At 36.8% G+C, this 26,831-nt stretch overlaps 1 protein-coding gene across 2 annotated transcripts in view; it reads left to right on the top strand.

Annotated features, from left to right (window-relative positions):
• Nucleotides 1-26,831, top strand: part of DYNC2H1 (dynein cytoplasmic 2 heavy chain 1) — a 408,806-nt gene that overhangs the window by 224,891 nt on the left and 157,084 nt on the right. For both annotated transcript variants that reach the window (XM_061143196.1, XM_061143187.1), the window contains exons 76-80: nucleotides 10,999-11,159; nucleotides 14,270-14,395; nucleotides 18,053-18,163; nucleotides 23,101-23,256; nucleotides 25,091-25,166. In XM_061143196.1, the coding sequence (XP_060999179.1) occupies nucleotides 10,999-11,159; nucleotides 14,270-14,395; nucleotides 18,053-18,163; nucleotides 23,101-23,256; nucleotides 25,091-25,166 (630 nt within the window). The remainder of the gene's footprint in view (nucleotides 1-10,998; nucleotides 11,160-14,269; nucleotides 14,396-18,052; nucleotides 18,164-23,100; nucleotides 23,257-25,090; nucleotides 25,167-26,831) is intronic.

The following is a 26,831-nucleotide window of genomic DNA, read 5'->3' as shown; positions in this document are numbered from 1 at the left end:
CTTCACAGTACCAAATAATCATTCTGTTTTTAATATGTAAAACTATTATATTCAGATATATCAGGGTATTATTTTGAAAAATTATCTCTTCACTCAAAGGATTACTTTTGCCCTAGTGAACTCATTCTTTCATTAAACGTGAATGTTTATAACAATAATAATTATAGCTAATATTTTAATAGCTCTTACTATATGCCAGGTATTAGTCTTAAGTGCTGTATAACTTAATCCTCGCAGCAACCATATGAGAGGCTATTTTTACATCCATTTAAAAATGAGGAAACAAGATCACACAACTAAATGACAGAATTCAAAGCCAGCTCCAAAGTCTGTGCTCTTTAAGTACTGAAGGACTCAAAATTTATTCTCAGTTTAGAGAGATGTTCTTGGCAGATGCTAACATAAAAAGTCTACCTCACCCTTGGATGAGGTTTTTCCATATGCACCTCCATTTCCACTCTTCCCCGTGTCAGTTTTCCAGGGCTGCCCTCAGGACCACAGGCGGGGTGGATTAAAACAACAGACGTGTGTGGTGGAAGTTAGAAGTCTGAAATCAAGACTTTGGCAAGGCCACGTTCCCTCTGAAGCCTGTAGAGGATCCTTCCTTGCCTTTTCCCAGATCCTGGTGGTTTGCTTGCAATCTTCCGTGTTCCTTGGCGTGTAAGGGTGTATCATTTGAGTATTTGTCTTCATTATCACTTGACATTTGCCCTGTGTGTTTCAGAATTCACACAGCTGTCTTCCTGTAGGGAAAACAATTGTATTTAATTGGGAGTTCACCTTAGTCCAGTCTGAACTCATCTGAAGTTAACTATATCTATAATGATCCTGTTTCCAGTCAGGTCATCTTCTGAGATCCTGAGGTTACGCCTTCAGCATGTCACTTTTGGGGGGCTACATTTCAGCCCATTATGCTCACTAACCCAATATTTCACCTAATGGCTATTTTCTGTTTTGGCAAGATGTCCTTTATCCCTGTGGGTATACTTGCACACATGTTCACACATATGCACACAAAATATTTTTGAGGCTCCATTTAGAATGGTCACTTGTCTGGTTAATGAAGAGTATGTCAAAATATGTCTATGGATATACTTTTTGCTTTCCTTTTGTTTAGCATGGAGACAAAATATCCCTATTTATGCATCCCTGTTGAATGTTTATTTGCTAGGTAATTTTTACTCAGTTCTGATAGAGTGTTTATCCACCTAACTCTTGGTTAGAAAAAAGTAGGGGTGGTTCTGGGCCAGTTGGTTTCATGGACTCAGATAACAGCAGAGGTTTCCTTCCTAGGTTCCAGCCTTGTAGTTTCTCTCTGCACTTCTCTACCCCCTTCTCTGTCTCCCCATCTTTGTCTCTTCCTTTTTATTAGGCTCTCTGATTCCTGCTTATGTGTTGCCCTAAGTCTCATGGTTCATATATATGCTGAAGGATAAGGCTACTGATATCCTAGCATGTAGTTTAAAGCTTGTAGTGAAAGAAAACTTTCTTTACAAATTTTATTGTAAAAAACTCTACAGAAGGACTCTGATTTGCTTGCCTGGGTAACATATTCACTTCTGCAGCTAATTGCAGCAGTAATATCTGAAACAGGATTTTTCCCCAAAGAAGTCACAGGTAGAGTGGGGCTGTACTCAGAATGAGGGGAAGGGTTGCAGGTACAAAACAATAGGTACCCATCATAGTCAAATTACATATGATCTGTTGTAGCTGATTTTCATATTTAAGTAATAGTTGAGCCATTAATTTGTAAAGTACATTTTGAGAATCTGGCTCCTGTAAGAGTTATAAATCAGTTCAGTTTAGTTCAGTCACTCAGTCATGTTCGACTCATTGCAACCCCATGAACTGCAGCACACCAGGCCTCCCTGTCTATCGCCAACTCCCGGAGTGTACTCAAACTCATGTCCATTGAGTCAGTGATGCCATCCAGCCATCTCATCCTCTGTCATCCCCTTCTCCTCCTGCCTTCAGTCTTTCCCAGCATCAGGGTCTTTTCAAGTGAGTCAACTCTTCGCATGAGGTGGCCAAAGTGTTGGAGTTTCAGCTTCAGCATCAGTCCTTCCAATGAACATTCAGGACTGATTTCCTTTAGGATGGACTTGTTGGATCTCCTTGCAGTCCAAGGGACTCTTAAGAGTCTCCTCCAACACCACAGTTCAAAAGCATCAATTCTTCAGCGCTCAGCTTTCTTTATGGTCCAACTCTCACATCCACACATGACCGCTGGAAAAACCATAGCTTTGACTAGACAAACCTTTTTTGGCAATGTAATGTCTCTGCTTTTGAATATGCTGTCTAGGTTGGTCATAGCATTTCTTCCAAGGAGCAAGTGTCTTTTAGTTTCATGGCTGCAGCCACCATCTGCAGTGATTTTGGAGCCCAACAAAATAGTCTCTTACTGTTTCCATTGTTTCCCCATCTATTTGCCATGAAGTGATGCCTTGATCTTAGTTGTCCTGTCTACTTGCTGTTTTTTTTCTTTCTTTTTAAATGGTTGTCTCCTCTGTATCATTCAAATGTTAACATTTTCAGAGAGGCTTTTCTGCGTCATCTAATCAGTACCAACACATCTACCTGCTTTAATTCTTTACCCACTTCATAAAACTAACTAGCATATTTCTTGCTCATTTATGCACTTTCTGTATGTTTGTGTAAGTGAAATGCAAGTTTAAGTAAAATGAGGCAATTGCAGAAAGGTTCTCAGTAGACTCTTCTTTCCTCCCCCGTTTAGTCATTGAAAATATCCTCTTTGTGCCACAAGGCACGTGACCTTTCTCACTGAATCTGTCATTTGACCCCCTGTCTATCCTCCGGAGTACTTCTGTATTGTACTATGCCATCTCTAGGTTAAATGATATTTAAGTTTTAATGACATTAATTGAAAAACCTCATAATATTCACATATTCAAATTCTTTGAAAGTTTAATATACTTCTAAAGTTATACTCTATTTCTAAGCAAAAGTTATATATACTGGTGTATGGCTGGGTGACTATTTGGTCAAGTGGTTTTATTAATGCAGTTTTTATATAAAATGGGGCACTTTATTTCATGAATAAGTTTTAAAAGTTCATACTGCTGGAAAATGACAAGCACTTATCTTTTTAATCAAATTTTAGAGCTTTGATTTCAAGTGTAATTTCTCGAGCATCATTCATATGGAAAAATTTTTATTAAGTTTTAGCAATCCTCTTTATAATCTATAAACTTTAAAATAGTAGCTTATAAAGATGCACTTATGAAAGTAGTTTTGCTTTGAGGATTTAAGTTGGCAGAGCAATCCTTAAAACTTTCAGGCATGCTGCTTTAATTTAGGGCCTCCCAGCTTCAGTATATATCCTGCAGACCAAGCCTTGTATACTAGCACAGTCTACTGCATTACTTTTTAAAAATAGCAGTTGCCAGATGCAGATATTCTAACTTCTGTAATTCTGATTTAATAACTATTCTGAGTACAACACCATGCTGTCTGTATTAAGGTATTAAAGAGATGTGTTCACAGATGATGCAAAAGTTTCTTCATCAAAACTTCTTTTTGGGCCTTGAAACTTTCCCTAGTTTTACACTCTTCTACTCTTATTCACTGGCATTAGGAAATATTTGTTCATTTCTATTGCTGCGGTAACAAAGTTACCACAAGTTGGCAGCTTAGAACAACCTCCGTTTGTTATCTCCTGGTTGTGGGGGTCAGAAGTCTGGTAGGCGCTCCTGGTTTCTCTGATCCAAGTCGCACAGGGTTAAATCCAGGTGTTGGTCACTTGGACCAACTGGGAAGTTCTGGGAAGAATCCATTTCCAAACTCATTCAGCTGGATTTGCCCCACGCAGTTGGAGAGTCAAGGTTGTTCCTGTCATTTGGAGGTTGTAGAAGCCTGTCTCAGGTTTTAGAAGCTTCTTGCATTCTTTGATTGGCTCTGTGCCCCTCCTTCCTTCTTCATGGCCAGCAGTGGAGACCGATTTACCCTCCGCTTCACCTCTCTGACCGCCCCTCTGCCTCATCTTCCAGCTCCTCCTTCAGGCCGCATCTCTCTGACTTTCAGCTGGAGAAAGTTTTCTGCTTTCCAAGGCTTAAATGATTAAATTGGCAGCCTTGGCTAATCCAGGATAATCTTATTTTAAGATCCATAACCTTAGTTACATCTGCAAAATCCTTTGACAGGAATACCTAGGTTAGTGTTTGATTGAACAACTGAGGGTAGAATCTTGAATATTTTTGGAATTTTACTGCCACAAAATGTTTGACATTTTTTGTTTGTTTCCTGGCTTGAGTGTTATTCCATTTCTAGAAATTGTCTTCCCGTTTAATTGGTTGATGTGTATTAGGTTAGATAGTGGTGGTTGATTTTCCTTCTTTTTATTGATATTTATGTTACATTTTTCAGTTGTCTTTTCTCTCTATTAAAGGAAGAGTAATTTTCTTGTCTTTTAGGGAGAATGAGATGAATGAGAAAGAGTGAATCAGTTATACTTACTACTTAAAATAGTTTGATATTAATTTGCTGCTTTCTTTAGTTTCTTTACTCTTTACATACTTTACTCTTTTCTTTACCTGTACCTGAAAATTACAGGAGTAATATTCTTTCCTTTTTAAATTGCAAATTATTTATTTTTAAATTTCTTAATATTTTATCTCAGTAAATAAAATACAATGAAGGTTAAAGTGATTTCTTTGGCTTACTATTAGTTCCTTTTTTCTTTTGGAAGAATTTGTATATTTTAACTGTCAAGGTCAAAATGTAAGAGCCCAATGATTTACAAGTAGTTCTACACTATGAAAATTGACAATGCAATGAACATTTTTGGCTCTTTACCATTACTGAATAGTTTTGAATGATTGACACTGACAGTTCAAATGCTATCATGAGTCAAAATTAATTGGGTTATTAAAACCCAATTAATAAAACTAAGTTCATATGAAAATGCTATGTGGTTTTTATTGGAGTTTTGTGGGTGGAATGGCTAACATGCAATTCCCAGTAATAAGAGTGTCACCTGTGTTATCTTAAATGGTAAAATATTTCTCATGAGTTTTTTCTCTAATTTAAAATGTCCCAGTTTTTTGACAGTTCATTGTATAAAATGACTTAATGCATATATATTTATCCTTAACATTAGAAGTAATAATTGCATTTATACTTGGCTCCAGATTCAAAATGGTGAAAAAAATAGATATAATTCCTGCCTCATGGAGTTTAAAGTCTGTATTTGTTAAATAAAGAAATGATATGAGAACTATTTTCACTTTTTAAAGATAATTTCTGTATTTCATGTATTTTCCAAATAAAACACATGTTTAGTCAATATGGGCATGCGTGCATGCATGCTCTATCACTTCAGTCATGTCTGACTCTTTGCCACCCCATGGACTGTAGCCCGCCAGGCGCCTCTGTCCATGGGATTCTCCAGGCAAGAACACTGGAGTGGGTTGCCATGCCTGCCTCCAGAGGATCTTCCCCACCCAGGGATCGAACTCTTGTCTCTTACGTCTACCTGCACTGGCAGGCATTTTCTTTACCCCTAGTGCCACCTGGGGAGCCCCACTACAGGCATACCTTGTTTTATTGCACTTTGGCTTCCCAGGTGGTGCTACTGTTAAAGAACCCACCTGCCCATTCAGGAGATGTCAGAAACTTGGGTTCGATCCCTGGGCAGGGAAGAGCCCCTGAAGGAGGGCGTGGCAACCTGCTCCAGTATTCTTCCCTGGAGAATCCCATGGACAGAGGAGTCTGGTGGGCTACAGTCCGTAGAGTCACAAAGAGTCAGACATGACTGGAGCCACTGAGCGTGCCTGCATGCAAATACTATAGTTTTTACAAATTGAAGGTTGTGGCAGTCTTGTGTCAAGCAAGTTTTTCGGCACCATTTTTCAAACAACTTTTGTTCAACTTGTGTCTTTGTGTTCCATTTTAGTAACTCTCACAGTATTTCAAGCTTCATTATTATTTGTTATATTAATCTGTGGTCAGTGATTTTTGCTGTTAGTCTTGTAATTATTTTTGAGGTGCCAAATAACACTCACATGAGCTGTTGAACTTGAGTAATAACTGTCATGTGTGTTCTGACTGCTCTGATGCCCGGCTCTCCCCTGATGTTTCCTCCTCTCCTCAGGCCTCCCTGTTTCCTGAGACAACAAATTTAAATTAGTTCAGTTAATAACACTAAAACGGCCTCAAGGCAAAGGGTCACACGTCTCTCATTAAGCTTAGTGAGGAAGTCATGTCTAAAGCTGAGACAGACTGAAAGCTAGGCTTCGTGTGCCAAACGGTTAGCCAAGTTGTGGTTACAGAAGAACAGGTGTTGAAGGAAACTAAAAGTGCTCCTCCAGCTCACAGACTTGAGAATGAGCTCATGGCTGCTGGAGAAAAGGGCAGTCAGGGACTTTGGTATCGCCCTGTGCAGACTGCTTTGTGTATAAGATGAGTAACCAGCAAGGACCTACTGTATAGCACATGCAGCTTTGCGCAGTGTTGCGTGGCGGACTGGATGGCATGGGGGGTTGGGGGAGAATGGGTGTGTGTGTGTGTGACTGAGTCCCCTCGCTGTTCACTGGAAACTGTCACAGTCCGGCTAATCAGCGATACCCCAATACCAAGTAAAATGTTTTTTAAAAAGTGCTACTCCAGTGAACACGTGGTTGATAAGAAAGTGAGACAGTCTTCTTATTGATATGGAGGGAGTTTTAAAGGTCTGTATGGACCATATCAGCCACGACATTCTCTTAAGCTGAAACCTAAACAGGAGAAGGCTTCCCTGGTGGCTCATGAGTCAGGTGCCCGTCTGCAGGTGCAGGAGACTTGAGTTCAGTCTCTGGGTCGGGAAGATCCCCTGGGGAAGGAAAGGCAGCCCACTCCAGTATTCCTGTCTGGGAAATCCCAAGCACAGAGGAAGGAGCCTGGCCGACTGTAGTCCATGGGGTCACAATGAGTCACACACAACTTAGTGACTAAGCAGCAATAATCTGAAGAGACACCCCCACTCTCTTCAATTCTGTGAAGGCTGAGAGAGAGGAGGATGCTGCAGGAGAGCAGTGTGAAGCTAGCAGAGAACGGTTAATGAACTTTAAGGAAAGAGGCTAACCTTAGAACATAAATGTGCAAAGTACAGCAGCAAATGCTGATTTAGAAGCTGCAGTAAATCACCCACCTGGATGCAGAGTTCCAAAGAACAACAAGGAGAGATAAGAAAGCCTTCCTCAATGATCAATGCAAAGAAATAGAGGAAGACAATAGAATGGGAAAGACCAGAGATCACTTCAAGAAAATTAGACATACCAAGGGAATTTTCAGGCAAAGATGGGCACAATAAAGGACACAAACAGTATGGACCTAACAGAAGCAGAAGATATTAAGGAGAGGTGGCAAGAATATGCAGAAGAACTATCCATAAAAGATCTTGATGACCCAGATAACCACAGTGGTCTGATCAGTCACCTAAAGCCAGACATCCTGGTATGCAAGGTCAAGTGGGCAAAGCTAGTGGAGGTGATAGAATTCCAGCTGAGCTATTTCAAATCCTAAAAGATGTTGCTGTGAAAGTGCTGCACTCAATGTGCCAGCAAATTTGGAAAACTCAGCAGTGGTCACAGGACTGGAAAAGGTCAGTTTTCATTCCAATCCCAAAGAAAGGCAATGCGAAAGAATGTTCAAACTACTGCACAATTGCACTCATCTCACACACTAGCAAAGTAATGCTCAAAATTCTCCAAGTCAGGCTTCAACAGTATGTTAACCGAGAACTTCCAGATATTCAAGCTGGATTTAGAAAAGGCAGAGGAACCAGAGATCAGATTGCCAACATCCGTTGGTATAGAAAAAGCAAGAGAAATCCAGACAAACATCTGCTTCTGCTTTATTGACTACACTAAAGCCTTTGACTGTGTGGATCATAACAAACTGTGGAAAATTCTTAAAGAGATGGGGATACAGACCACTTTACCTGCCTCCTGAGAAATCTCTATGCAATTCAAGAAGCAATAGTTAGAGCCAGACATGGAACAATGGACTGATTCCAAATTGGTGAAGGAGCACATCAAGGCCGTATACTGTCACCCTGCTTGTTGAACTTATATGTAGAGCACATCAGGTGAAATGTGGGCTGGATGAAGATTGCTGGGAGAAATATCAATAACCTCAGATATGCAGATGACACCACCCTTATGGCAGAAAGTGAAGAAGAACTGAAGAGACCCTTGATGAAAGTGAAAGAGGAGAGTGAAAAAGCTGACCTAAAACTCAACATTCAAAAGATGTATCATGGCATCTCATCCCATGACTTCATGGCAAATAGATGGAGAAATAATGGAAACAGTGAGAGACTATATTTTCTTGTACTCCAAAAAACTGTAGATGGTGACTGCAGCCATGAAATTAAAAAAGACTCTTGCTCCTTGGGAAAAAAGCTATGACCAACCTAGACAGCATGTTAAAAAGCAGAGACATTACTTAGCCAACAAAGGTCCGTCTAATCAAAGCTGTGGTTTTTCCAGTAGTCATGTATGGATGTGAGAGTTGGACTATAAAGAAAGCTGAGCACCGAAGAATTGATACTTTTGAACTGTAGTGTTAGAGAAGACTCTTAAGAGTCCCTTGGACTGCAAGGAGATCCAACCAGTCCATCCTAAAGGAAATCAGTCCTGAATGTTCATTGGAAGGACTGATGCTGAAGTTCAAGCTCCAGTACTTTGGCCACCTGATGTGAAGAACTGACTCATGGAAAAGACCCTGATGCTGGGAAAGGTTGAAGGTGGGAGGAGAAGGGAAAGACAGAAGATAAGATGGCTGAATGGCATTACCTACTGAATGGATGTGAGACTGAGTAAACTCCGGGAGTTGGTGATGGACAGGGAGGCCTGGCGTGCTGCAGTCCATGGGGTTGCAAAGAGTCAGACATGGCTGAGCGACTGAACTGAACTGACTAAATTAATTTATTTTGGCTGCATTGGGTCTTCACTGCTGTGTGAGGGCTTTCTCTATTGCAGTGAGTGGGACTGCTCTTCATTGCGGTGCATGGGTTTGTTGCGGAGCTCCGGCTCCAGGGCGCATAGACTTCAGTAGTTGTGGTGTATGGGCTTAGTTGCCCTGAAGCATATGTTATCTTCCCAAACCAGGTACTGAACCCCTTTCCCCTACACTAGCAGGTGGGTTCTTATCCGCTGCACCAGCAAGGAAGCTGCAGAAAGCAACTTGAGAAGGATTGCGAGCATCCTAGGATGCTCTCTTCAAGCAGTGCTAATCTGCTTTTAAGTGAATTATCTTTTACTTTACCATTTTTGTAACTTGTTATATCACTCAGAAATTGCTCATTCAGACTACTGTTCTTTAAAACAATTTATTTCTCCCAGCTTTTCAAACTAAAATGAACAGCTAAAATGAAAATTCTTTTGCATACCTCTACATCCATAGTCTGAATTATTTTTTAACTTAATTGTAACTTAAATTTCTGAGTCAAAGGCAGTGTGCATTTTAAAGACTTTTGATGCATTTTATCTTATCACAATATACTTGGTTGGCCTAGAGTGCTTATGAGAGTTTATGAATAAGTAAATGAATATTTGAATAGATAAAAATGCTTATTACATTGCTACAAGTATATAAGAATTCTTTTCTGTTAGAAAGGATGAGTGTTACCAATTTAAGTTTAGTTAAAAGCAAAATTCATAAAATATACCTCTAGAAGCAATTGATCCATTTTTAGGGTAGATTTCACCTAGTATTAGGAATATTTATGTCTTTGAGAATCCTTTCTTAATATTATTGGTTGCTGTTGTGAAGTCTAGAAGGGAGTAGTTCAGGTGTGAAATTTGTTTTTTCAGGATGGTCATCTAGAAATGCATGTTTTAGCCCGTTTTGGTGGCATCAACCTCATATTTTAAAGTGATCATTACAGAAGTCCTTAAGAATATCTTTTCCTGCTATATTTAGGATTTCTGAGGTACAATATTATCTATTCCTTTCTACTGTAGAAGGTATAAGGAAGGCTTCCTTTCTCTGTATTCATTCTGTTACATTCTAATCCTCTATTTTTAAACTCTGTGTCATAGTCTTTTTAGCTCAGTTCAGACATGTATATTTTTAATTTTTATTTAAAATCGGTTGTCTTTAGCTTGGTTTTTACTAAATATAGTAATGGAAACATTAACATTTTAGCAGAAGAGGTCTTATGTGTACGGGACTTTATATTTTTTGAAAAGCTTCAGAATAGAAAAAAGAACAGATTAATTATCTTGAATACAGTTAGTTAGCAACTGGGTAGTCTTTGGGAAGGCATTCAATTTCCTTGAGTATGCTTAGCATAGAGTAGATGATGAATAGATGGAATCTGTTTTTATTTTGTATCCTATTTTGCACCCAAATGACCTATGAACTGTTGTATCCCTGTTTTACAATTGAGAAAATCAAGGCATAATACATTTTAGTGATTTGCATGGCATCACAGCTAATGAGCATAAACTGAGATCTATATATTTCTGTCTCCAGACTAAGCATTTTTTCATTATGTACAACTTTTTCTTCCCTCTTAATGCATGGACATAAGAAATAAGTTTTTATCCTTTATCATGACAGTGATATTGTTTACCAGATCTTGTGGAAATCTGATTCCCCAAATCTGTGGCACAGAGTAGGCCCTCAGCTATCATATAAATGAATGAAAACCTGTATGGAAAGATTGTTGGGTTCAGTGAGAGAATTATATATTAACACAATGCTGATTGTGTGTGTCATCTGTTGAGTGTGGTAATTAGAGTTCCCACTCCTTAATGTTGTTATTAGGATTAGATGATATCATAGATATCAAGCATTTAGATAAATGCCTGGCACTTTAGGCATTTAATAAATGTTAGCTCTTACTAGTCTGTGAATGATTTTAGAGTGAAAAAACGTTAATACGTATGGGATTGTAGTTCACCTAGTTATTCTCTGTTTCATGTAATTAGTCTTAATAGACTTTTTCTGGTTCACATTGCTCTTTATTTTTAATGCGTTTAATATATCTTTTAGGACTAAAAGAGTTGTCCCCACCTCCTCTAAATCTCAAGCGTTTGTACAGAGAGACACTGGAAATTGAGCCCATCTTGATAATCATTTCCCCGGGTGCTGATCCTTCTCAGGAGCTCCAGGAGCTTGCAAACGCTGAGAGAAGTGGAGAGTGCTATCACCAGGTCAGTGCACATTGCTCTGCTGTTTCTGCTCCAGCTACTGACCTTCCTCCTGTGTGTGTGTGTGTCTGTGTGTGCTCTCAGCCAATCAGTCTGTCCTCCTCTTTGTGACCCCATGGACTGTAGCCTGCCAGGCTCCTCTGTCCATGGGATTTGCCAGGCAAGAATACTGGAATACTTGACTGTATTAGTAAAACAGTTTTTTGTTTTTATGGTAGGGCAACTAATGTCCCTGAAAATTGTCCACATTCTGATCCCCAGGACCTATGAATTTGTTATTTTACATGGAAGAAAGAACTTTGCAAATATAATTAAGTTAAGCATTTTGAGATGGAGAGCTTATCTGAGATTATTCAGTTGAGCCTAATATAATCATAAAGGTGCTTTCAAGGAGGTAGAAGAGGCAGAAGGAAGGTGGAAGAAGCAGATGTAATGAGGCACAGGTCAAAGAGTGAGGAGATGCTAGGCTGCTGGCTTTGGAGACAGTAGAAGGGGCCACAACAAAGAAATGTAGAAGGTAGAAAAGATAACAGGAGTCTCTCCTACAGCCCTCAGAAAGAACAGCCCTGTAGTATCACCTTAGAGCAATAGATTAGTGGGATTCTGAACTCCAGAACTGTAATAAGATAATAAACTTGTATAATGTGATTTTGTCCTGAGCTAAATTCTGAGTTTTAGTTTATTCAGATTAGCACCTTTTTTTCAGCTCAGTTTGCATACACACATCTTAAAGTGTATTAATTTACCCTCAATTTTTCACGTCAAAATATAAATCTTTTTCATTGGGAAAATAATTTATAATGATTAAGAAAGCAAACTACTTTGAAAGAAACCAAAAATTGAAAAGAGAGAATGTTTTGAAATGTTTTGAATGAATTGAAAATGAGGAATATAAATAGAAGATAGCAAAATAGCAGAGAGTTTGGCTTAGTTGCACTTAGGTGTTGCACTAACTCTAGGGAGTTTCCTTCAGTCCTGGTTATAGTGTATTAATATATTAGGACAGTATTCAGTTGAGATGTCTTGATTCAGTGAGATGTCTTGGGGAAAGGGAGCTCTGTTCTACAGGCTGTATCTCTTAGCTTTGATTTTGGCAAAAAGATAAAACCACTTACACTCATTGTAAGCTTGACTTTGTAAATTTCTAGAGTTTTGTGTTGCACAATTTTTTAATATTGTAAAACCTTTAAATGCAGATATAGTTATTCATAAATCTCCTGTTACTTTAAAAGTTTTGTTGTTATGCTGAATATATATGCTAAGAATAATAATATATTCTTAATGTAAAAAATAATTTTTATTTCAACAAACTCTGGTGTGTCTTACTTTTTTATGTCGGGGTTAACCATCTTCCTGACACTTTCCTGTTGTGCTTTTTAAATGTGTTTTGTTATAGTAAATGCTTTCTTCTAAGAATTCATGAACCTTTAAGCTGTTCTCACACAGTTTATGCCTTATAAAAAATTCTGAGTTCCTATTTTTAGCTAGCATTTCAGTTCGGCAAACATTTCTTTTCCCCTCTGATTTTCTTGTACATGCCTTCTGTTTGGGGATTTTTGTATTTTAATAATGGCAAACCAATATGTGCATCTAAATAGTTCAACCAGTGTTTGTTTTATCCATTCTATTTGCTTAGTTCTGGGTTAGATCTTGAAAATTAAAAAGAAATATATATTAGTATCTATTACATGGTTCCTTACCTGCTTTAGTATGCAATGAATTAAGACACATGGTTCCCACTCTCTAAGACTTTATAGTCTAGTTGAAAAACAAAATCAATACATATAAAAGTCATCCAAAAAAAAATGAAGGCTGTCTTGTATTCTTTATGAAAAGAGAAATCACTGTGGTTTGAAGTAATCTGTAACAATTCTCTTCAAATTGTTTTGACCACATACTCAATAAAATATTTGAGCTAGGACTCTCGATACATGTATATCTGTCATATATACAAAGACACAGCTGTACTGATACATAAATATTACATAAATTATCCATAAAATAACAGATCGAGGAGGTTAAACATGTAACCACTTTAGATTCTTGACTAAAACTTTTTATAGAATCTTAGTGCTAGTCACTCAGTCGTGTCCAAATCTGTGACTCCATGGACTAAAGCAGCCAGGCTCCTCTGTCCATGACATTCTCCAGGCCAGAATACTGGAGTGGGTTGCCCTTTCCTTCTCCAGGGGATCTTCTCGACCCAGGGATCTAACTTGGGACTCGTGCACTGCAGGGAGGTTCTTTACTGCCTGGGCCACCAGGCAGTCACCTGTTCATTCAGATATGGACATCTTACACACTGAATTTGTTTTTCTGAGGCCTTCTGGCTTCTGCATGGAAGCTTTCTGTTTCAGAAGGTGACCTGTCAGACTGCGTCAGTGTCCTGCGTGCAGGCAGACGATAGGGATCAGAGTGCTGGAGTGGAATGCCAGTGAGATCAGGTTCGCCTTTCCCCTTCCTCTCCCCTCTCCTCTTTTTCTCCTCTCCCTCTCTCATGTCTCTTTCTTCCGCCTCTTTTTGCCTCCTCTCTCTAAAAATGAATAGAAAAACAGAGGGTTAAATGTAGAGTCTTGAGGTCCAACAACATATTAGAATTTTCTAGATGATGAAGGGCTTGGGAAATTACACAGTTCAGTAGACCAAGTAGCTTGAGAGCCAAATATATGCAACGTTGGAGAAAGTTTTTTTAAAAGAGAAAATAAATTCGAAGAAGTGGTATTGTTAATGTTTAATCCCTCAAGGAGTTCAACAACAGTCACAAAAAATTATCTTTTTTTAAAGGCCCATGTTTCGGAGTAAGAATTGCAGGAAATAGTGAGATGAGGAACAAAAACACTGTTGAATAATTCTTTATTCTGTAACTTGAAAACTTGTAATGATAATATCTCTGCTAAACAGAAGAATATTGTAAATCTGCCATTGATGTAAGGACAAAAGCAAGAAAGTTATAAACAGCAACAGAATCTGATATTTCTTAGTAAAAATTTAGAAGCCTTATTACAATACTTGAGTTAGTTCAGTATGTATGGCAGGATAATTTGAAACTCATGTTACAACATGTTATCAGAAATTTTTTTTTTTTAGTTTTGTTATTTGTTTTTGTTTTGCAGATTGCCATGGGTCAAGGTCAAGCTGATTTAGCGGTTCAAATGCTAAAAGAATGTGCCCGCAATGGAGACTGGCTCTGTTTGAAGAATTTACATCTTGTGGTATCTTGGCTGCCAGTTCTGGAAAAGGTAGATTCAGATGTGGCCTAAATAGTATCTCACATACTAAATTCAGTAGTCTCCAGGGAAAGGCAATATTAAGATATGTTGTGCATTATTTACGTTTTTGAAGAAATTAGTATTTGATGGAGAATCATTTAAAGTCTATATTTTCTTTAATATATGTACATTTGTACAAATAAAAATGGATTTGTTTAGTAAGAAATCTATTAAAGTCTCCTTTTTAAAAGGCATTTAGGTATTGTAAAGTAATCAGCCTCCAACTAATAAAAATAAATAAAAAAAAAAGGCATTTAGGGAGAGTCAAAAAATTAATCAGGACTGAAGGGAGGCTTAGAGAAATCTTCCAGATGAAAATTAGGGCAATGCTTTTAAGAATTGTAGAAGACTGTTTTTAACATTAAATTCTCTTTATGCTTTTGCTTTGTTGTGTCTGTGTAGGGAGAAAAGATATAGAGGAGTCAGAGGGAACTGCAGGACTTCCTTGCTGCTGAGGAGGCTAGGGTATAAACTGAAGCAGCTTGCATTTTATTTAACTGAATATTTATTAATATTATTTTTTATATTAATTTTAAAATATTTATTTAACTAAATAAACATTTTGTTTAACTAAAATGGCCCCAGCATGAAAATAACCTTGAGACAAAACAAATTGATGGATCGGTTTTAAATGCAAACCTGGAATTAAGTCTAGGACTTTTTAAAGTAAGATGAATATGGTCTTAGGTAGTTAGAGATGACTCCTAAGACAAGATGTTTCTTGATGGCCATATGGGATTTAGCTGAATGTAGGGGAGAAAGTTTGTGCTTGATTCTAGCAGCACAAGTAGAGACATAATGGCAGGAATGGGCCTTCCTAGTACAAAGAATGAAGATGTCCTTAACTGTACTGAAGGCCAAGCAGAGTGCTGTGGGCAATAGAGTTAGATGGCTGGGAAGGGGCGAGGTTATGGAATACCCTGGAAATCCTGCACAAGTGTTTAGAATTTTTGTCCTAGGACACAGAATCAAAGGAGGTTGTTAGCAGGGGATTTAATAATTAATTAATTGATCAAATTAATCTGGCAGGAGGAAAAGAGCCAAGCAGAGCAGAGTGGAGGCCATAGCCTAGTTGTAATATGTTGAAAATTTATATAATGTGTTGAAAATAAATTGGCAACTATATAAAATAGGTAGTTAAAAGCTACCTAAACTATGTAAAATATGTATTTAGATAAAATAGGTTGTTAAATAGGTAGATTATATAAGTAGATTAAATAAATCTTTGATGAATGAGTTAATTATTGAGTGAATGAAGTGATAGACCATGATGACTCATTATTTATAGTCAAAAGAAGGTATATATAAATATTCAAGTAATTCCTACAGGTTTATGTAACACTCACTAATGTATAAAATGTAGAATTCATGTGTGATGAATGATATATGTTTTAAAACATATAAGGAAAACTTGTGAATACTTGAATCCTGCTTTCTGTTCCAAATAATAGATTGATAGCTATTAATCTATGTAAAATACAATTGCAGTTATAATTTTGGAAGCAAATCTTAATTGGAACTTTTTTTATTCTGCAGAGAAGTAAAAAAATTGAAGTATAGCTGATTTACAATGTTGTGCTAATTTATTTTTAAAACTTTGTTTATTTTTAATTGAAGGATAATTGCTTTACAGTATTGCATTGGTTTCTATCCACACGTGCTAATTTCTGCCCTACAGCAGAGTGAGTCAGTTGTACATGCATACATTCCATTACGATTTATCCCGGGAGATTAGATACAGTTCCCTGTGCTGTGTGGTAGGCCCTTGTTGTTTATCCGTTCTAAATACAATAGTTTGCATGCACTGGCCCCAAAGTCCCCATCCGTCTCTCTCTCTCTCCCTCCTGCTTGGCAGCCACAGGTCTGATTCTTTATGTCTGTGAGTCTGTTTCTTTTTCATTTATTTTTAATCAGAGAGTAACTCTTGTACAATGTTGTGTTGGCTTCTGCCATTCGGCACGAGTCGGGCACAAGTCCCCATGAGCCGCTCCCCTGCACCTCTGCCCGCGCCGCCCACCTCTCGGCTGTCACAGGGCACGCGGTTGAGGCCCCTGTGTTACACAGCCTTGCTGCCCGCTCGCTATCTGTCTTACACATGGTAGCATATCTGTGACAATGGTGCTCTGTGAATTTGTCCCACCTTCTCCTTTCCCTGCTGGGTCCAAAGTCTCTTCTCTATTCCTGCCCTGCAAATAGGTTCATCAGTACCATTTTTCTAGATTTCTGTATATATGTGTTAATATACAAAATTTGTTTTTCTCTTTCTTACTTCACTCTGTATAACAGGCTCTAGATTCAGCCACCTCACTGGAACTGACTCAGTTGTGTTCCTTTTTTATGGCTGAGTAGTATTCCATTGTGTGTATGTACCACAACTTCTTTATCCAGTCATCTGCCAGTGGAGATCTAGGTTGCTTCCACGCCCTAGCTAGTATAAATAGTGCTTCAGTGAACAGTGGTGTAGATGTGTCTTTTTCAGTTATGGTTTTCTCAGGGTGTATGCACAGTTGTGGAATTGCCAGGTCATATGGTAGTTTTCTCTATGGTGAACAATGTGGAGATTCCTTAAAATCCATAGTGACTGCATCAATTTACATTCCCACCAGCAGTGCAAGAGCATTGCCTTTTCCCCACACACTCTCCAGTATTTATTTTTGTAGGTTTTTTTGATACTGTCCATTCTGAGTGATGTGAGGTGATACCTCATTGTAGTTTTGATTTGAATTTCCCTAATAATGAGTGACATTGAGCATCTTGTCATGTGTTTATTGGCCACCTGTATGTCTTCTTTGGAGAAATGTCTGTTTAGGTCTTCCACGTTTTGATTGGGTTGTTTGGTTTCCTTGTATTGAGCTGCATAAGTTTTTGCAGCATGTAATAGGGTAGATCATATTATAAAAGTTAAAAAAATTTCTTTAAATGTTTTGCTATTCTTTTGGGAAGTTTGGATGAATTGTATGGATATAAATTATAGGTTATTTTTAGATTCACCTAACAGGCAGAAAGGATCTGAGGAATAAAGACATAGAGACAAATATTTGAATAAGTGACTAAAGCATACAGCATGGGCAGAAGAATTTGAGTGAATTTGAGTGGTGAATTTTGAGTATTATAGGCAATAGGGTATACTAACAATTGTATTGAAAAGGAATTGATATCATTATATAACTTTGTGGAAGTGTGAATGGAAGCAGTAAGGACTTGAAGGCCTGAAGATGGCTTGTAGTTTAGGCATAGTGATTGCAACTAATATTTATTTTGTATTTACTCTGTGTTGGGCACTATTTTAAGTATTTTACACCATCCTATGAGGGTAGGTACTGTTGTTATCCTTGTTTAGAGAGTGCAAATCAAAGAATCCTCCAAAGTCACACAGCAAGTAAATGGCAGAATTTGGATTTCAATCCAGTTTGCCCAGTTCTAGATCCAAGTTCTTGCCTATTACACTGAGCTAGAAACAGACAAGATGAAAATTTGAAGGGAATATAATCAGAACATTAAGAAACATATCAGAATGTCACAGAAAGATTTAATTAAGATAATTACTTATTAATAGTATATCTATTTATAAAATGGAAATTTGTGTGTGTATTTAAGTAGAATTTTATTCTTGTTTTTTAAAACAAGGAATTGAATACTCTTCAACCTAAAGATACCTTTCGTCTTTGGCTCACTGCGGAAGTTCATCCCAACTTTACTCCAATTTTATTACAGTCAAGTTTGAAGATAACATACGAGGTATGAAGATTTAAAAGTTGAATCACTAGTTGTATAAGTGAAGTAACCTTTTCAAGCCTTCTAAAGTCCTGTAGATAGCTGTCTACTATACAAAACATTCAAAAACTTCTAATACAGCATTTATAAAAATACATTTACATTTTTCTTTTAAATATTATTTAATGTTGTGTTTTTTGTTGTAGTAAAAAACATAGAGTTCACTGTCTCAACCATTTACAAGTGTACAGTGCAGTAGTGTTAACCATATGTACTTGTCTCTAGAATTGTTTCATCTCACAAAACTGACCCTGTATCTCCTGAAGAGCAGCTCCCTGTTGCTTCCTCCTCCACACTCGCAGCCAGCATTCTGCTTTCTGTTTCTATGAGTTTGACTGCTTTAGATAACTCACATAAGTGGAACTATGCAGTATTTATCTTGTGGTAACTGGCTTATTTTACTTGGAGTAATGTCCTCAAGATTCATCCACGTTGTAGCATATGACAGGATTTCCTTCTCATTTAAGGCTGAATAATATCCCATTGTATGTGTGTACTACATTTTCTTTATCCATTCATCCACAAATATTTGGATTTTCTAACTGTTGCTTATTATGAATAATGTCACAATGAACATGGGTGGGCAAATATCTCTTCAAGATCATATTTTCAGTATTTTTGGACATATACCCAGAAGTGGGGTTTCTGGATCATATGGTAATCCTGTTTTTGATTTTTTGAGGGACATCCATGTTGTTTCCTTGTGGTGTATCATTTAACATTCCCACCAATAGCACACAATTTCTCTGCATCCTTACCAACACTTGTTATTTGCTGTTTTTATGTTTTTACTGGGGCCATTCTAAGAGTGTGAGGTGATAACTCACTATGGTTTTGATTTGTATTTCTATGCAATTTAATGCTATTGAATATCTTTGTATATGCTTGTTAGTTATTTGTATATCTGCTTTGGAGAAATGTCTATTCAATTCTTTGCCCATCTTTAATTGGATTTTTTTATTGTTGAGTTTTACAAGTTTCTTAGGTATTCTGCATATTAACCCCTTATCATGTATATAGCTTAAAAATACTTTCTCTCACTCCATAGGGTTTCCTTTTAATTGTGTTGATTATTTTCTTTGCTGCATAGATATTTTTAAGTTTGATATAGTCCCATTTGTCTGTTTTTGCTTTTGTTACCTGTGCTTTTCATGGCATATCCCAGAAAAAGTCATTGCCAAACCCAGTGTTATGAAGCCTTTTCTCTGTGTTTTCTTGTAGAAATTTTGTAGTTTCAGGTCTTAGGTTTAGGTCTTACATCCATTTTGAGTTAATTTTTGTATTTGATGTAAAGGGTCCAACTTCATTCTTTTGTACTTGGGTATACATTTTTCTTATCATTTGCTTTTCAAAATATATAAGTTGGATTTTCAGTCTTTGTCTCCTTCTGTTTTTTCTTGCTTCCTTCCTTTCTTCCATCCATCCATCCATCCTCCTAACATGTTTTGACAGATCCCCCCTAAACATGATATATCCAAAATTATATGTGTTAGTAATCGTATGATGTAACTGGTAAAAATCATAAATAAAATAATAAACTGAATTAAAACTTAAAAAAAAAAGCTGGTTTGAAATGTTCTACTTCCATCTTCTCTCAATTTGTAGAATATAATCTCTTTTCAGATGAAAAATGTCTTATTAGTGTTTATAACTACTTGCTATTTTATATCAGTACTTCTGTTTTTCACCTGAAGGCGTTAAATCTCGTGTAGGGAGGAAAAAGGCTAAGAATCCAGAGAATGCAAAAATGATTTAATACTAGAAAATATGTTAATTGAATGAATGTCAATTATAATGTCTAATAAGAAAGAATGGTTCCAGAATCTTCTCCAGCCACTCTCTCAGTATACTCTTCTACTGAACTATATTGAAGAACTGTATTTTACAAGCTGTAAAGGCAAGGGCTATGTTTTTGTTGCTTTTTTTTTTACTTTTTTTTTTTTTAATTAATTAATTTATTTTTTCAGTGGGTTTTGTCATACATTGACATGAATCAGCAATGTTTTTTTTAAACTTATATAATACCTGGCATGTAGGAAGAATAAAGTAATATTTCAATAAATGAAGAGTTTAATGTATCACGTCTTCCCAGGTGGTGCTAATGGTAAAGAACCTGCCTGCCAATGCAGGAGACGCAAGAGTCATGGGTTCAACCCCTGGGGTGGGAAGATTTCCTGGAGGAGGACATGGCAGTCCATACCAGTATTCTTGCCTGGAGAATCCCATGGACAGAGGAGCCTGGCAGGCTACAGTCCATAGGGTCAAACAGAGATGGACGTGACTGAAGCTGCTTAGCATGCATGCATGCAATATATCAGAGGTTCCTTGAGTGTTTTTTTTTTTTCATTTATTTTTATTAGTTGGAGGCTAAGTATTGTATAGCCTCTTCCAGTATCCTTTTCTAGGAAGTAATTTGACTACAATTATGAAGATTTTCAGTTTCATTTAAATTATTGCTTATTTTTTTTTGTATTTCTTAAATCAGTATAAAAGATTTTAACTATTCCCAGAAATAGTATAGTTCACTGTGTTCAAAATTATTACTGTATATGTGCATATATGTACACACACATATTATTGTATTTAAAAATTGCTAAATATTCATTTTATTATCTCTTCTCTTTTTGATGGGTTGTTTTAAAAATTTATTGCAAATAATCAATGTCATACTTACTGATTTACTTTTTCTTATTAATTATTTTCTAATCACTGAATTTCCTGCTTTTTTCCTTATATTTTTTTATATTTGTATCGGCTTCTATTGTTTCTAATTTCTTATGTGGAATGCTTAATTTATTTATATTAACTTGAAATAATTCCAATTATTTTAAGCCTGCGAATTTTCACTTGAGTATATTTTAATTTATCTTATAATTTGACATACTGGTGTTTTGTCTAGTTGCTCAATCGTATCTGACTCTTTGTGACCCCATGGACTTAACTGTGCCCTATGGAGCCCGCCAGCCTCCCCTGTCCATGGAATTCTCCAGGCAAGAATACTGGAGTGGGTTGCCATTTACATTTTGTCATTTTCTGATAGTCTTTATTTGTGTATGATTTTCTCTGAAATTGTATATGGTTTATTCATTTTGCATAATCTTTAGTATAGAGCTTTAAAAAAAACCCTAAGTGTTCAGTTCCCTTAGTGCTCAGAAAATTTGGTCTATTCTATGAGAATTTTTAGAAGCTGTTTCATAAACAAAACATTTTCATTTTAAAAGTGTACATTTGCAAATGTACTTAGTTAAAATACTTGGGTATTTTTTCTTTTAATTTAAAAAAAGTTTTAAGAAAAAATGCAATGAAAATTTGCTTTTAAAACAAGCTAATTTTTGAAATGGGTTTATTTTGTCCTTTTTCCAAGAATTCATAATTTCTCTTCTTTCATTTTTATAATTTAACAACCTAATATAATTATGGACATGTGGACAAGTGTTTTTTGAGTAGTATTAGTCTAATGTACAGTTTCAGTTCCTGGGTTTCAGTTGGTGTTATAAGCCTAGCAAAGTCAGGTAATAAGCACTTAGTAAAGTAGACTGATATTCAAGGAAGATTAGTTGATATCATAAAGACTAGTTTGAAGTCCTGCTAGAATTTTAAATAGTACTGGAGAGAAAGAACTGACATATTGAACTATAAAACACCTGCCTTGTAATAATCAGTATCGTATTTGTAATGTAAATGAATGTTTCAGTAAAATACTTCAGTCGTCAGATAAAGCTTACTTGGTTATTTTGAATACTGCTGGTTATGTCAGTCAGTTCAGTCTCTCAGTCGTGTCTGACTCTGCAACCCTATGGACTGCAACACGCCAGGCTTCCCTGTCCATCACCAACTACAGGAGCTTGCTCAAACTCATGTCCATCAAGTCAGTGATGCCATCCAACCATCTCATCCTCTGTCATCCCTTTCTCGTCCTGCCTTCAATCTTTCCCAGTGTCAGTGTCTTTTCCAGTGAGTCAGCACTTTGGATCAGGTGGCCGAAGTATTGGAGTTTCAGCTTTGGCATCAATCTTTCCAATGAATAGTCAGAACTGATTTCCTTTAGGATGCACTGGTTAGATCTTCTTGCAGTCTAAGGGACTCTCAAGTCTTCTTCAATAGCACAGTTCAAAAGCATCAATTCTTTGGCACTCAGTTTTCTTTTATGGCCCAACTCTCACATCCATACATGACTACTAGAAAAACGATAGCTTTGACTAGACAGACCTTTGTTGGCAAAGTAATGTCTCTGCTTTTTAATATGCTGTCTAGATTGGTCATATATTTTCTTCCAAGGAGCAAATATCTTTTAATTTCAAGGCTGCAGTCACCATCTGTAGTGATTTTGGAGCCCAAGAAAATAAAGTCTGTCATGGTTTCCATTGTTTCCCTATCTATTTGCCATGAAGTGATGGGACCTGATGCCATGATCTTAGTTTTTTGAATGTTGAGTTTTAAGCCAACTTTTTCACTCTCCTCTTTCACTTCCGTCAAGAGGCTCTTTAGTTCCTCTTTGCTTTCTGCCATAAGAGTGGTGTCACCTGCGTATCTGAGGTTAGTGATGTTTCTCCTGGCAATCTTGATTCCATCTTGTGCTTCATCCAGCCCAGCATTTTGCATGATGTACTCTGCATATAAATTAAATAAGCAGAGTGACAATATACAGCCTTGATGTATTCCTTTCCCAATTTGGTTATGTAGGTTTTTTTAATTAAAAAATTATTTTGAAATTTTGAGATGGGCTATTAGGTATAAGGATTTTAAAACTTCTTTTATATTTATACATTTTGAAGTTAGCATTAAAATAGTTTATTAATCTTGGTAATGAAAAATTTCTTCATTAAAATATGTTTTCAAATATGTGAAATACTGATTTATTTGTAAGGTTTTAAACAGCAAATTCATTATTTTTTCCCTAGTCACCTCCAGGTTTAAAGAAGAATTTAATGCGTACTTATGAATCTTGGACTCCTGAGCAAATTAGCAAAAAAGATAACATACATCGAGCTCATGCTCTCTTCAGTTTTGCATGGTTTCATGCTGCATGCCAAGAAAGAAGAAATTACATTCCACAGGTAAGTAAGAACATGTCTTGGATATATTCTAAGGTGAATATTTTTTATTAGAATATTTTTACAATTTAGTATAAGTAGCTAACTATTATGTCTTAATTTGATTCATGACTTGTGAAGTGTTAATCACTTAGTCGTGTCTGACTGTTTGTGACCACATGTACTGCAACCTGCCAGGCTCCCCCGTCCATGAAATTCTCCAGGCAGCAATACTGGAGTGGGTAGCCATTCTGTCCTCCAGGGATCTTCCTGACCCAGGAAATGAACTCGGGACTGCAGGCAGATTCTTTACCTTCTGAGCCACCAGAGAGGCCCCATGATTTATAAAGGTGTATCTCTAATTCCATCTTTTCTGTTAATCTTCTGGACTGTATATAACTATCTAGTTCACATCATTTTGAATTAAAGTGTTGAGAACGATGTGTGAACCATCAGAAGCCATCATTGTTAAGGTATTATTTTTATGGTTAAATTCTCACAGTCATCTCAGTGTTCAAAAACTGAATTCTCATATCTGTTTTTCCTTCAGTATAGCCTGCTCAATAATAGGCATTACATCTGTTTACTTAAGTTAGAAGCATGGGAGTTATTCTTGACACGGTGTTTTATCCATAGCCTCCCTACACTTCCCATTTGTACTCTACGCCTCAGTCACACGAGACTTCTTTCTGGTCTTTGAATCCATCGAGTGTCCTCACTATAGCCTCTGGGTTTTATGTTAAACCACCACTAGACCGCGTTCTTTCGTTGCTATGGCAGTCCTGCCTGGTACCGTGCTCTCACTTTCTCACCAAATGTCTATCTTAGCCCCGAATTTCGTTGCTCTTCCATCTTTAAATTTTTCCCATCTTCTTTGTTAAACTTTATCTACTTCTGTTGGGATACTCTTTCCCCAGACTGCCCTCCTCACCTGCCCACCTTTGAGCCTTTCTCTGTATTTCAGTTACATGTCAAAATAAGAGCAAAGGTTCTGCAGTTTGAGTCCTGACTCTAGAATTTCCTTGCTTCGGTAAATTCCTTTAACTCCTGACAAGCAACAGTTCCCGTGACTGTAAAATGATCATATTTACCTTCGTTGTAACGATTAAATGAAATAAATGGGTGTTTAGAAGTGCTTAACTCAGTGCCTAGCGCACAGCCTGTCAATAAATACTTGTCAAACCAATGGAAACGTAAATAATAATAGCAGCGTGTTGTTTCATACAGTTATGTGTTATAATTATCAAAGGGTATGCTTATTATTTTCATTTTACAAAGGTGGGACAGTGAATTTCAATGATAATTAACTTGCTGAAGGAATCATACCTAAAAAGCTGTAGAGTTTGGAAGTGGCCAGGCTTAACCTTCCTCTAAAGCCTTTTTCCCTAATTTCAGTGATATTCATCCTTAGCTTAATGTACCAGTTATCCTGATGGATACATGAAAAATAGTGATGCACTTTTATTGAGAAAGCAAAACTTACATTTTAAAAACGAAGCTAGATTTCATTTTTTTATTGTGATACATAGTATAAATTTAAAAGCTATGAAAATGCTTCCAAGTTAAAATTTAGTCTCCTTCCTTATCCCCTACTACTCAATTTATATTCCCAAGACACCAGCTCTTCACCATTTCTTGGATGTCCTTCAAAAATGCTATATAAATTTACATATTTTATGTAATATTTAATAAAGTTTAGCTGTATTATCTTATTATTTTTATTAATTCTCAGGAGCTGTATTTTTTCTTTTAGCCTATATTGAACGTTCTTTTTAGGCTTGTAAGGACAGTTATACATGCATATATATCTTTGAATACTGCTTATAGTTCTTTAACATTTTTAAATTTCTTTTGATAGGGTTGGACCAAGTTTTATGAGTTTTCTTTATCAGATCTTCGAGCTGGGTACAACATTATTGACAGACTCTTTGACGGTAAGTTCTCATGATGAAAACTTTGATCTCTGGTGTCAATGAAAAAACTTTTGAGGTCTTATTAAAACTATGTTTTTTTTCAAGAGTGACTTGACTTCCTATTATAAAGCTTGCTTTTTGTTTTGTATTTTATGTTCTGAATTCCATGCTTGTGAAAGTTTTTATATTATCGATTGTGGTCATTGGCTTTGATATAATCCATTAAATTTCTGGTTGATCTATAGCTCCCAGGAAGCAGAAAGCTGGAAGGACCTTGTCTTTACTTCAGCAGTTTCAGGCTTCTACCGAATTATTCATAACTGAATTATTAATAATTTTCAAAGGAGCTATTAAAATTCAGGAATATGGTAGACTCGGAATCTGTAGAATAATAATTGTGTGATTAGGTAAAATCAGGAATAAAGGTACAAATAATAGACTAAAATAGGGCAGCAAACAAACCATATAATAAGATCCCTTGAGACCACCTAGCTTGCTGCCTCTTGAAGACAGGACTGGTCCAATCCCTGAGTGTCACTGTTCAGGGCCACCTCAAGGGAACACCAGAGTATACAAGAGTTATGTACTAGAGAAGAGTATGTAGCTTAAAGCCATCCCAAACAGAACTCTAGATTCTTGTCTCCCCCTCCCACCCTGCAGCCTTGCCAGACTACTCTTCCCGGAGTCTGCCTCATTCCAGTAAGTGGTACCACCATCCATGTCATTGTTCAGCTTCAAAACCCATCAGTCACCCTTGTTCCTCTCTGAAGGTTTTGATAGGTATCCTTCTTTTTGTCTGAAATGCTCTTCTCCCAGGCCTTTATGTGGTTTTCTCCTTTTCTCCTTCACATCTTGGCTTAGAGGTGTCCTCTTCAGAAAAGCTTTTTATTACCGCCAAATCTAAAGTAATCTTCTAGTTGCTCTCTATTCCCTTGTTCTGCTTTATTGTTTTAATACATTAGAGGTACTTTCTTATTTATTCATTTATTTTTAAAATTTTGTTCATCTCTTTCAACCAGAGTTTAACCTATATTAAGCAAGGTCTCTGGCTATGTTTTTTACTCTTTATTCTACGTAACATCTGCAGCAGGGCATATCCCATGGTAATAGGCACTGTTATTGTTTGTTAAATTAATGGCATCAGAATTTATTATGTAACTTGTTTTCCACAAAAGAATAAGGATAGACGTCTAGCATGTGGCCAAGTCCCACGTTTTTGAAGTTTTCTTCTTTTTGTTTTAGTTTTATTGAAGTATAGCTGGCTTACAGTGTTTCATGTGTACAGAGAAGCGACTCTGTTGTACATATGTGTGTGTGTGTGTGTGTGTGTGTGTGTGTGTGTGCGCTTTTTCAGATTGTTTTCTATATAGATTATGGCACGATATTGACTATAGTTCCCGGTGCTATGTAGTGTATCTTTATTGTTTATTTTATATGTAGTAGTGTGTATCTGTTAATTCCAAATGCTTCCTACCCTCCATTTCCTCTTTGGTAACCATAAGTTTGTTTTCTGTGTCTGTGAGTTTATTTCTATTTTATAAATAAGTTTATCATTTTTTTTTTAGATTCCACATATAAGTGATCAGTTAGTTCAGTTCAGTCACTCAGTCATGTCCGACTCTTTGCGACCCCATGGACTGCAGTATGCCAGGTCTTCCTGTCCATCACCAACTCCCGGAGTCTACT

The sequence above is a fragment of the Dama dama genome, chromosome 1, assembly GCF_033118175.1.
Source record: "Dama dama isolate Ldn47 chromosome 1, ASM3311817v1, whole genome shotgun sequence".
Taxonomy (NCBI): Eukaryota; Metazoa; Chordata; class Mammalia; order Artiodactyla; family Cervidae; genus Dama; species Dama dama.
Note: the sequence above shows the minus strand (reverse complement) of the source record. Positions and strands in the feature narration are given on the sequence as shown.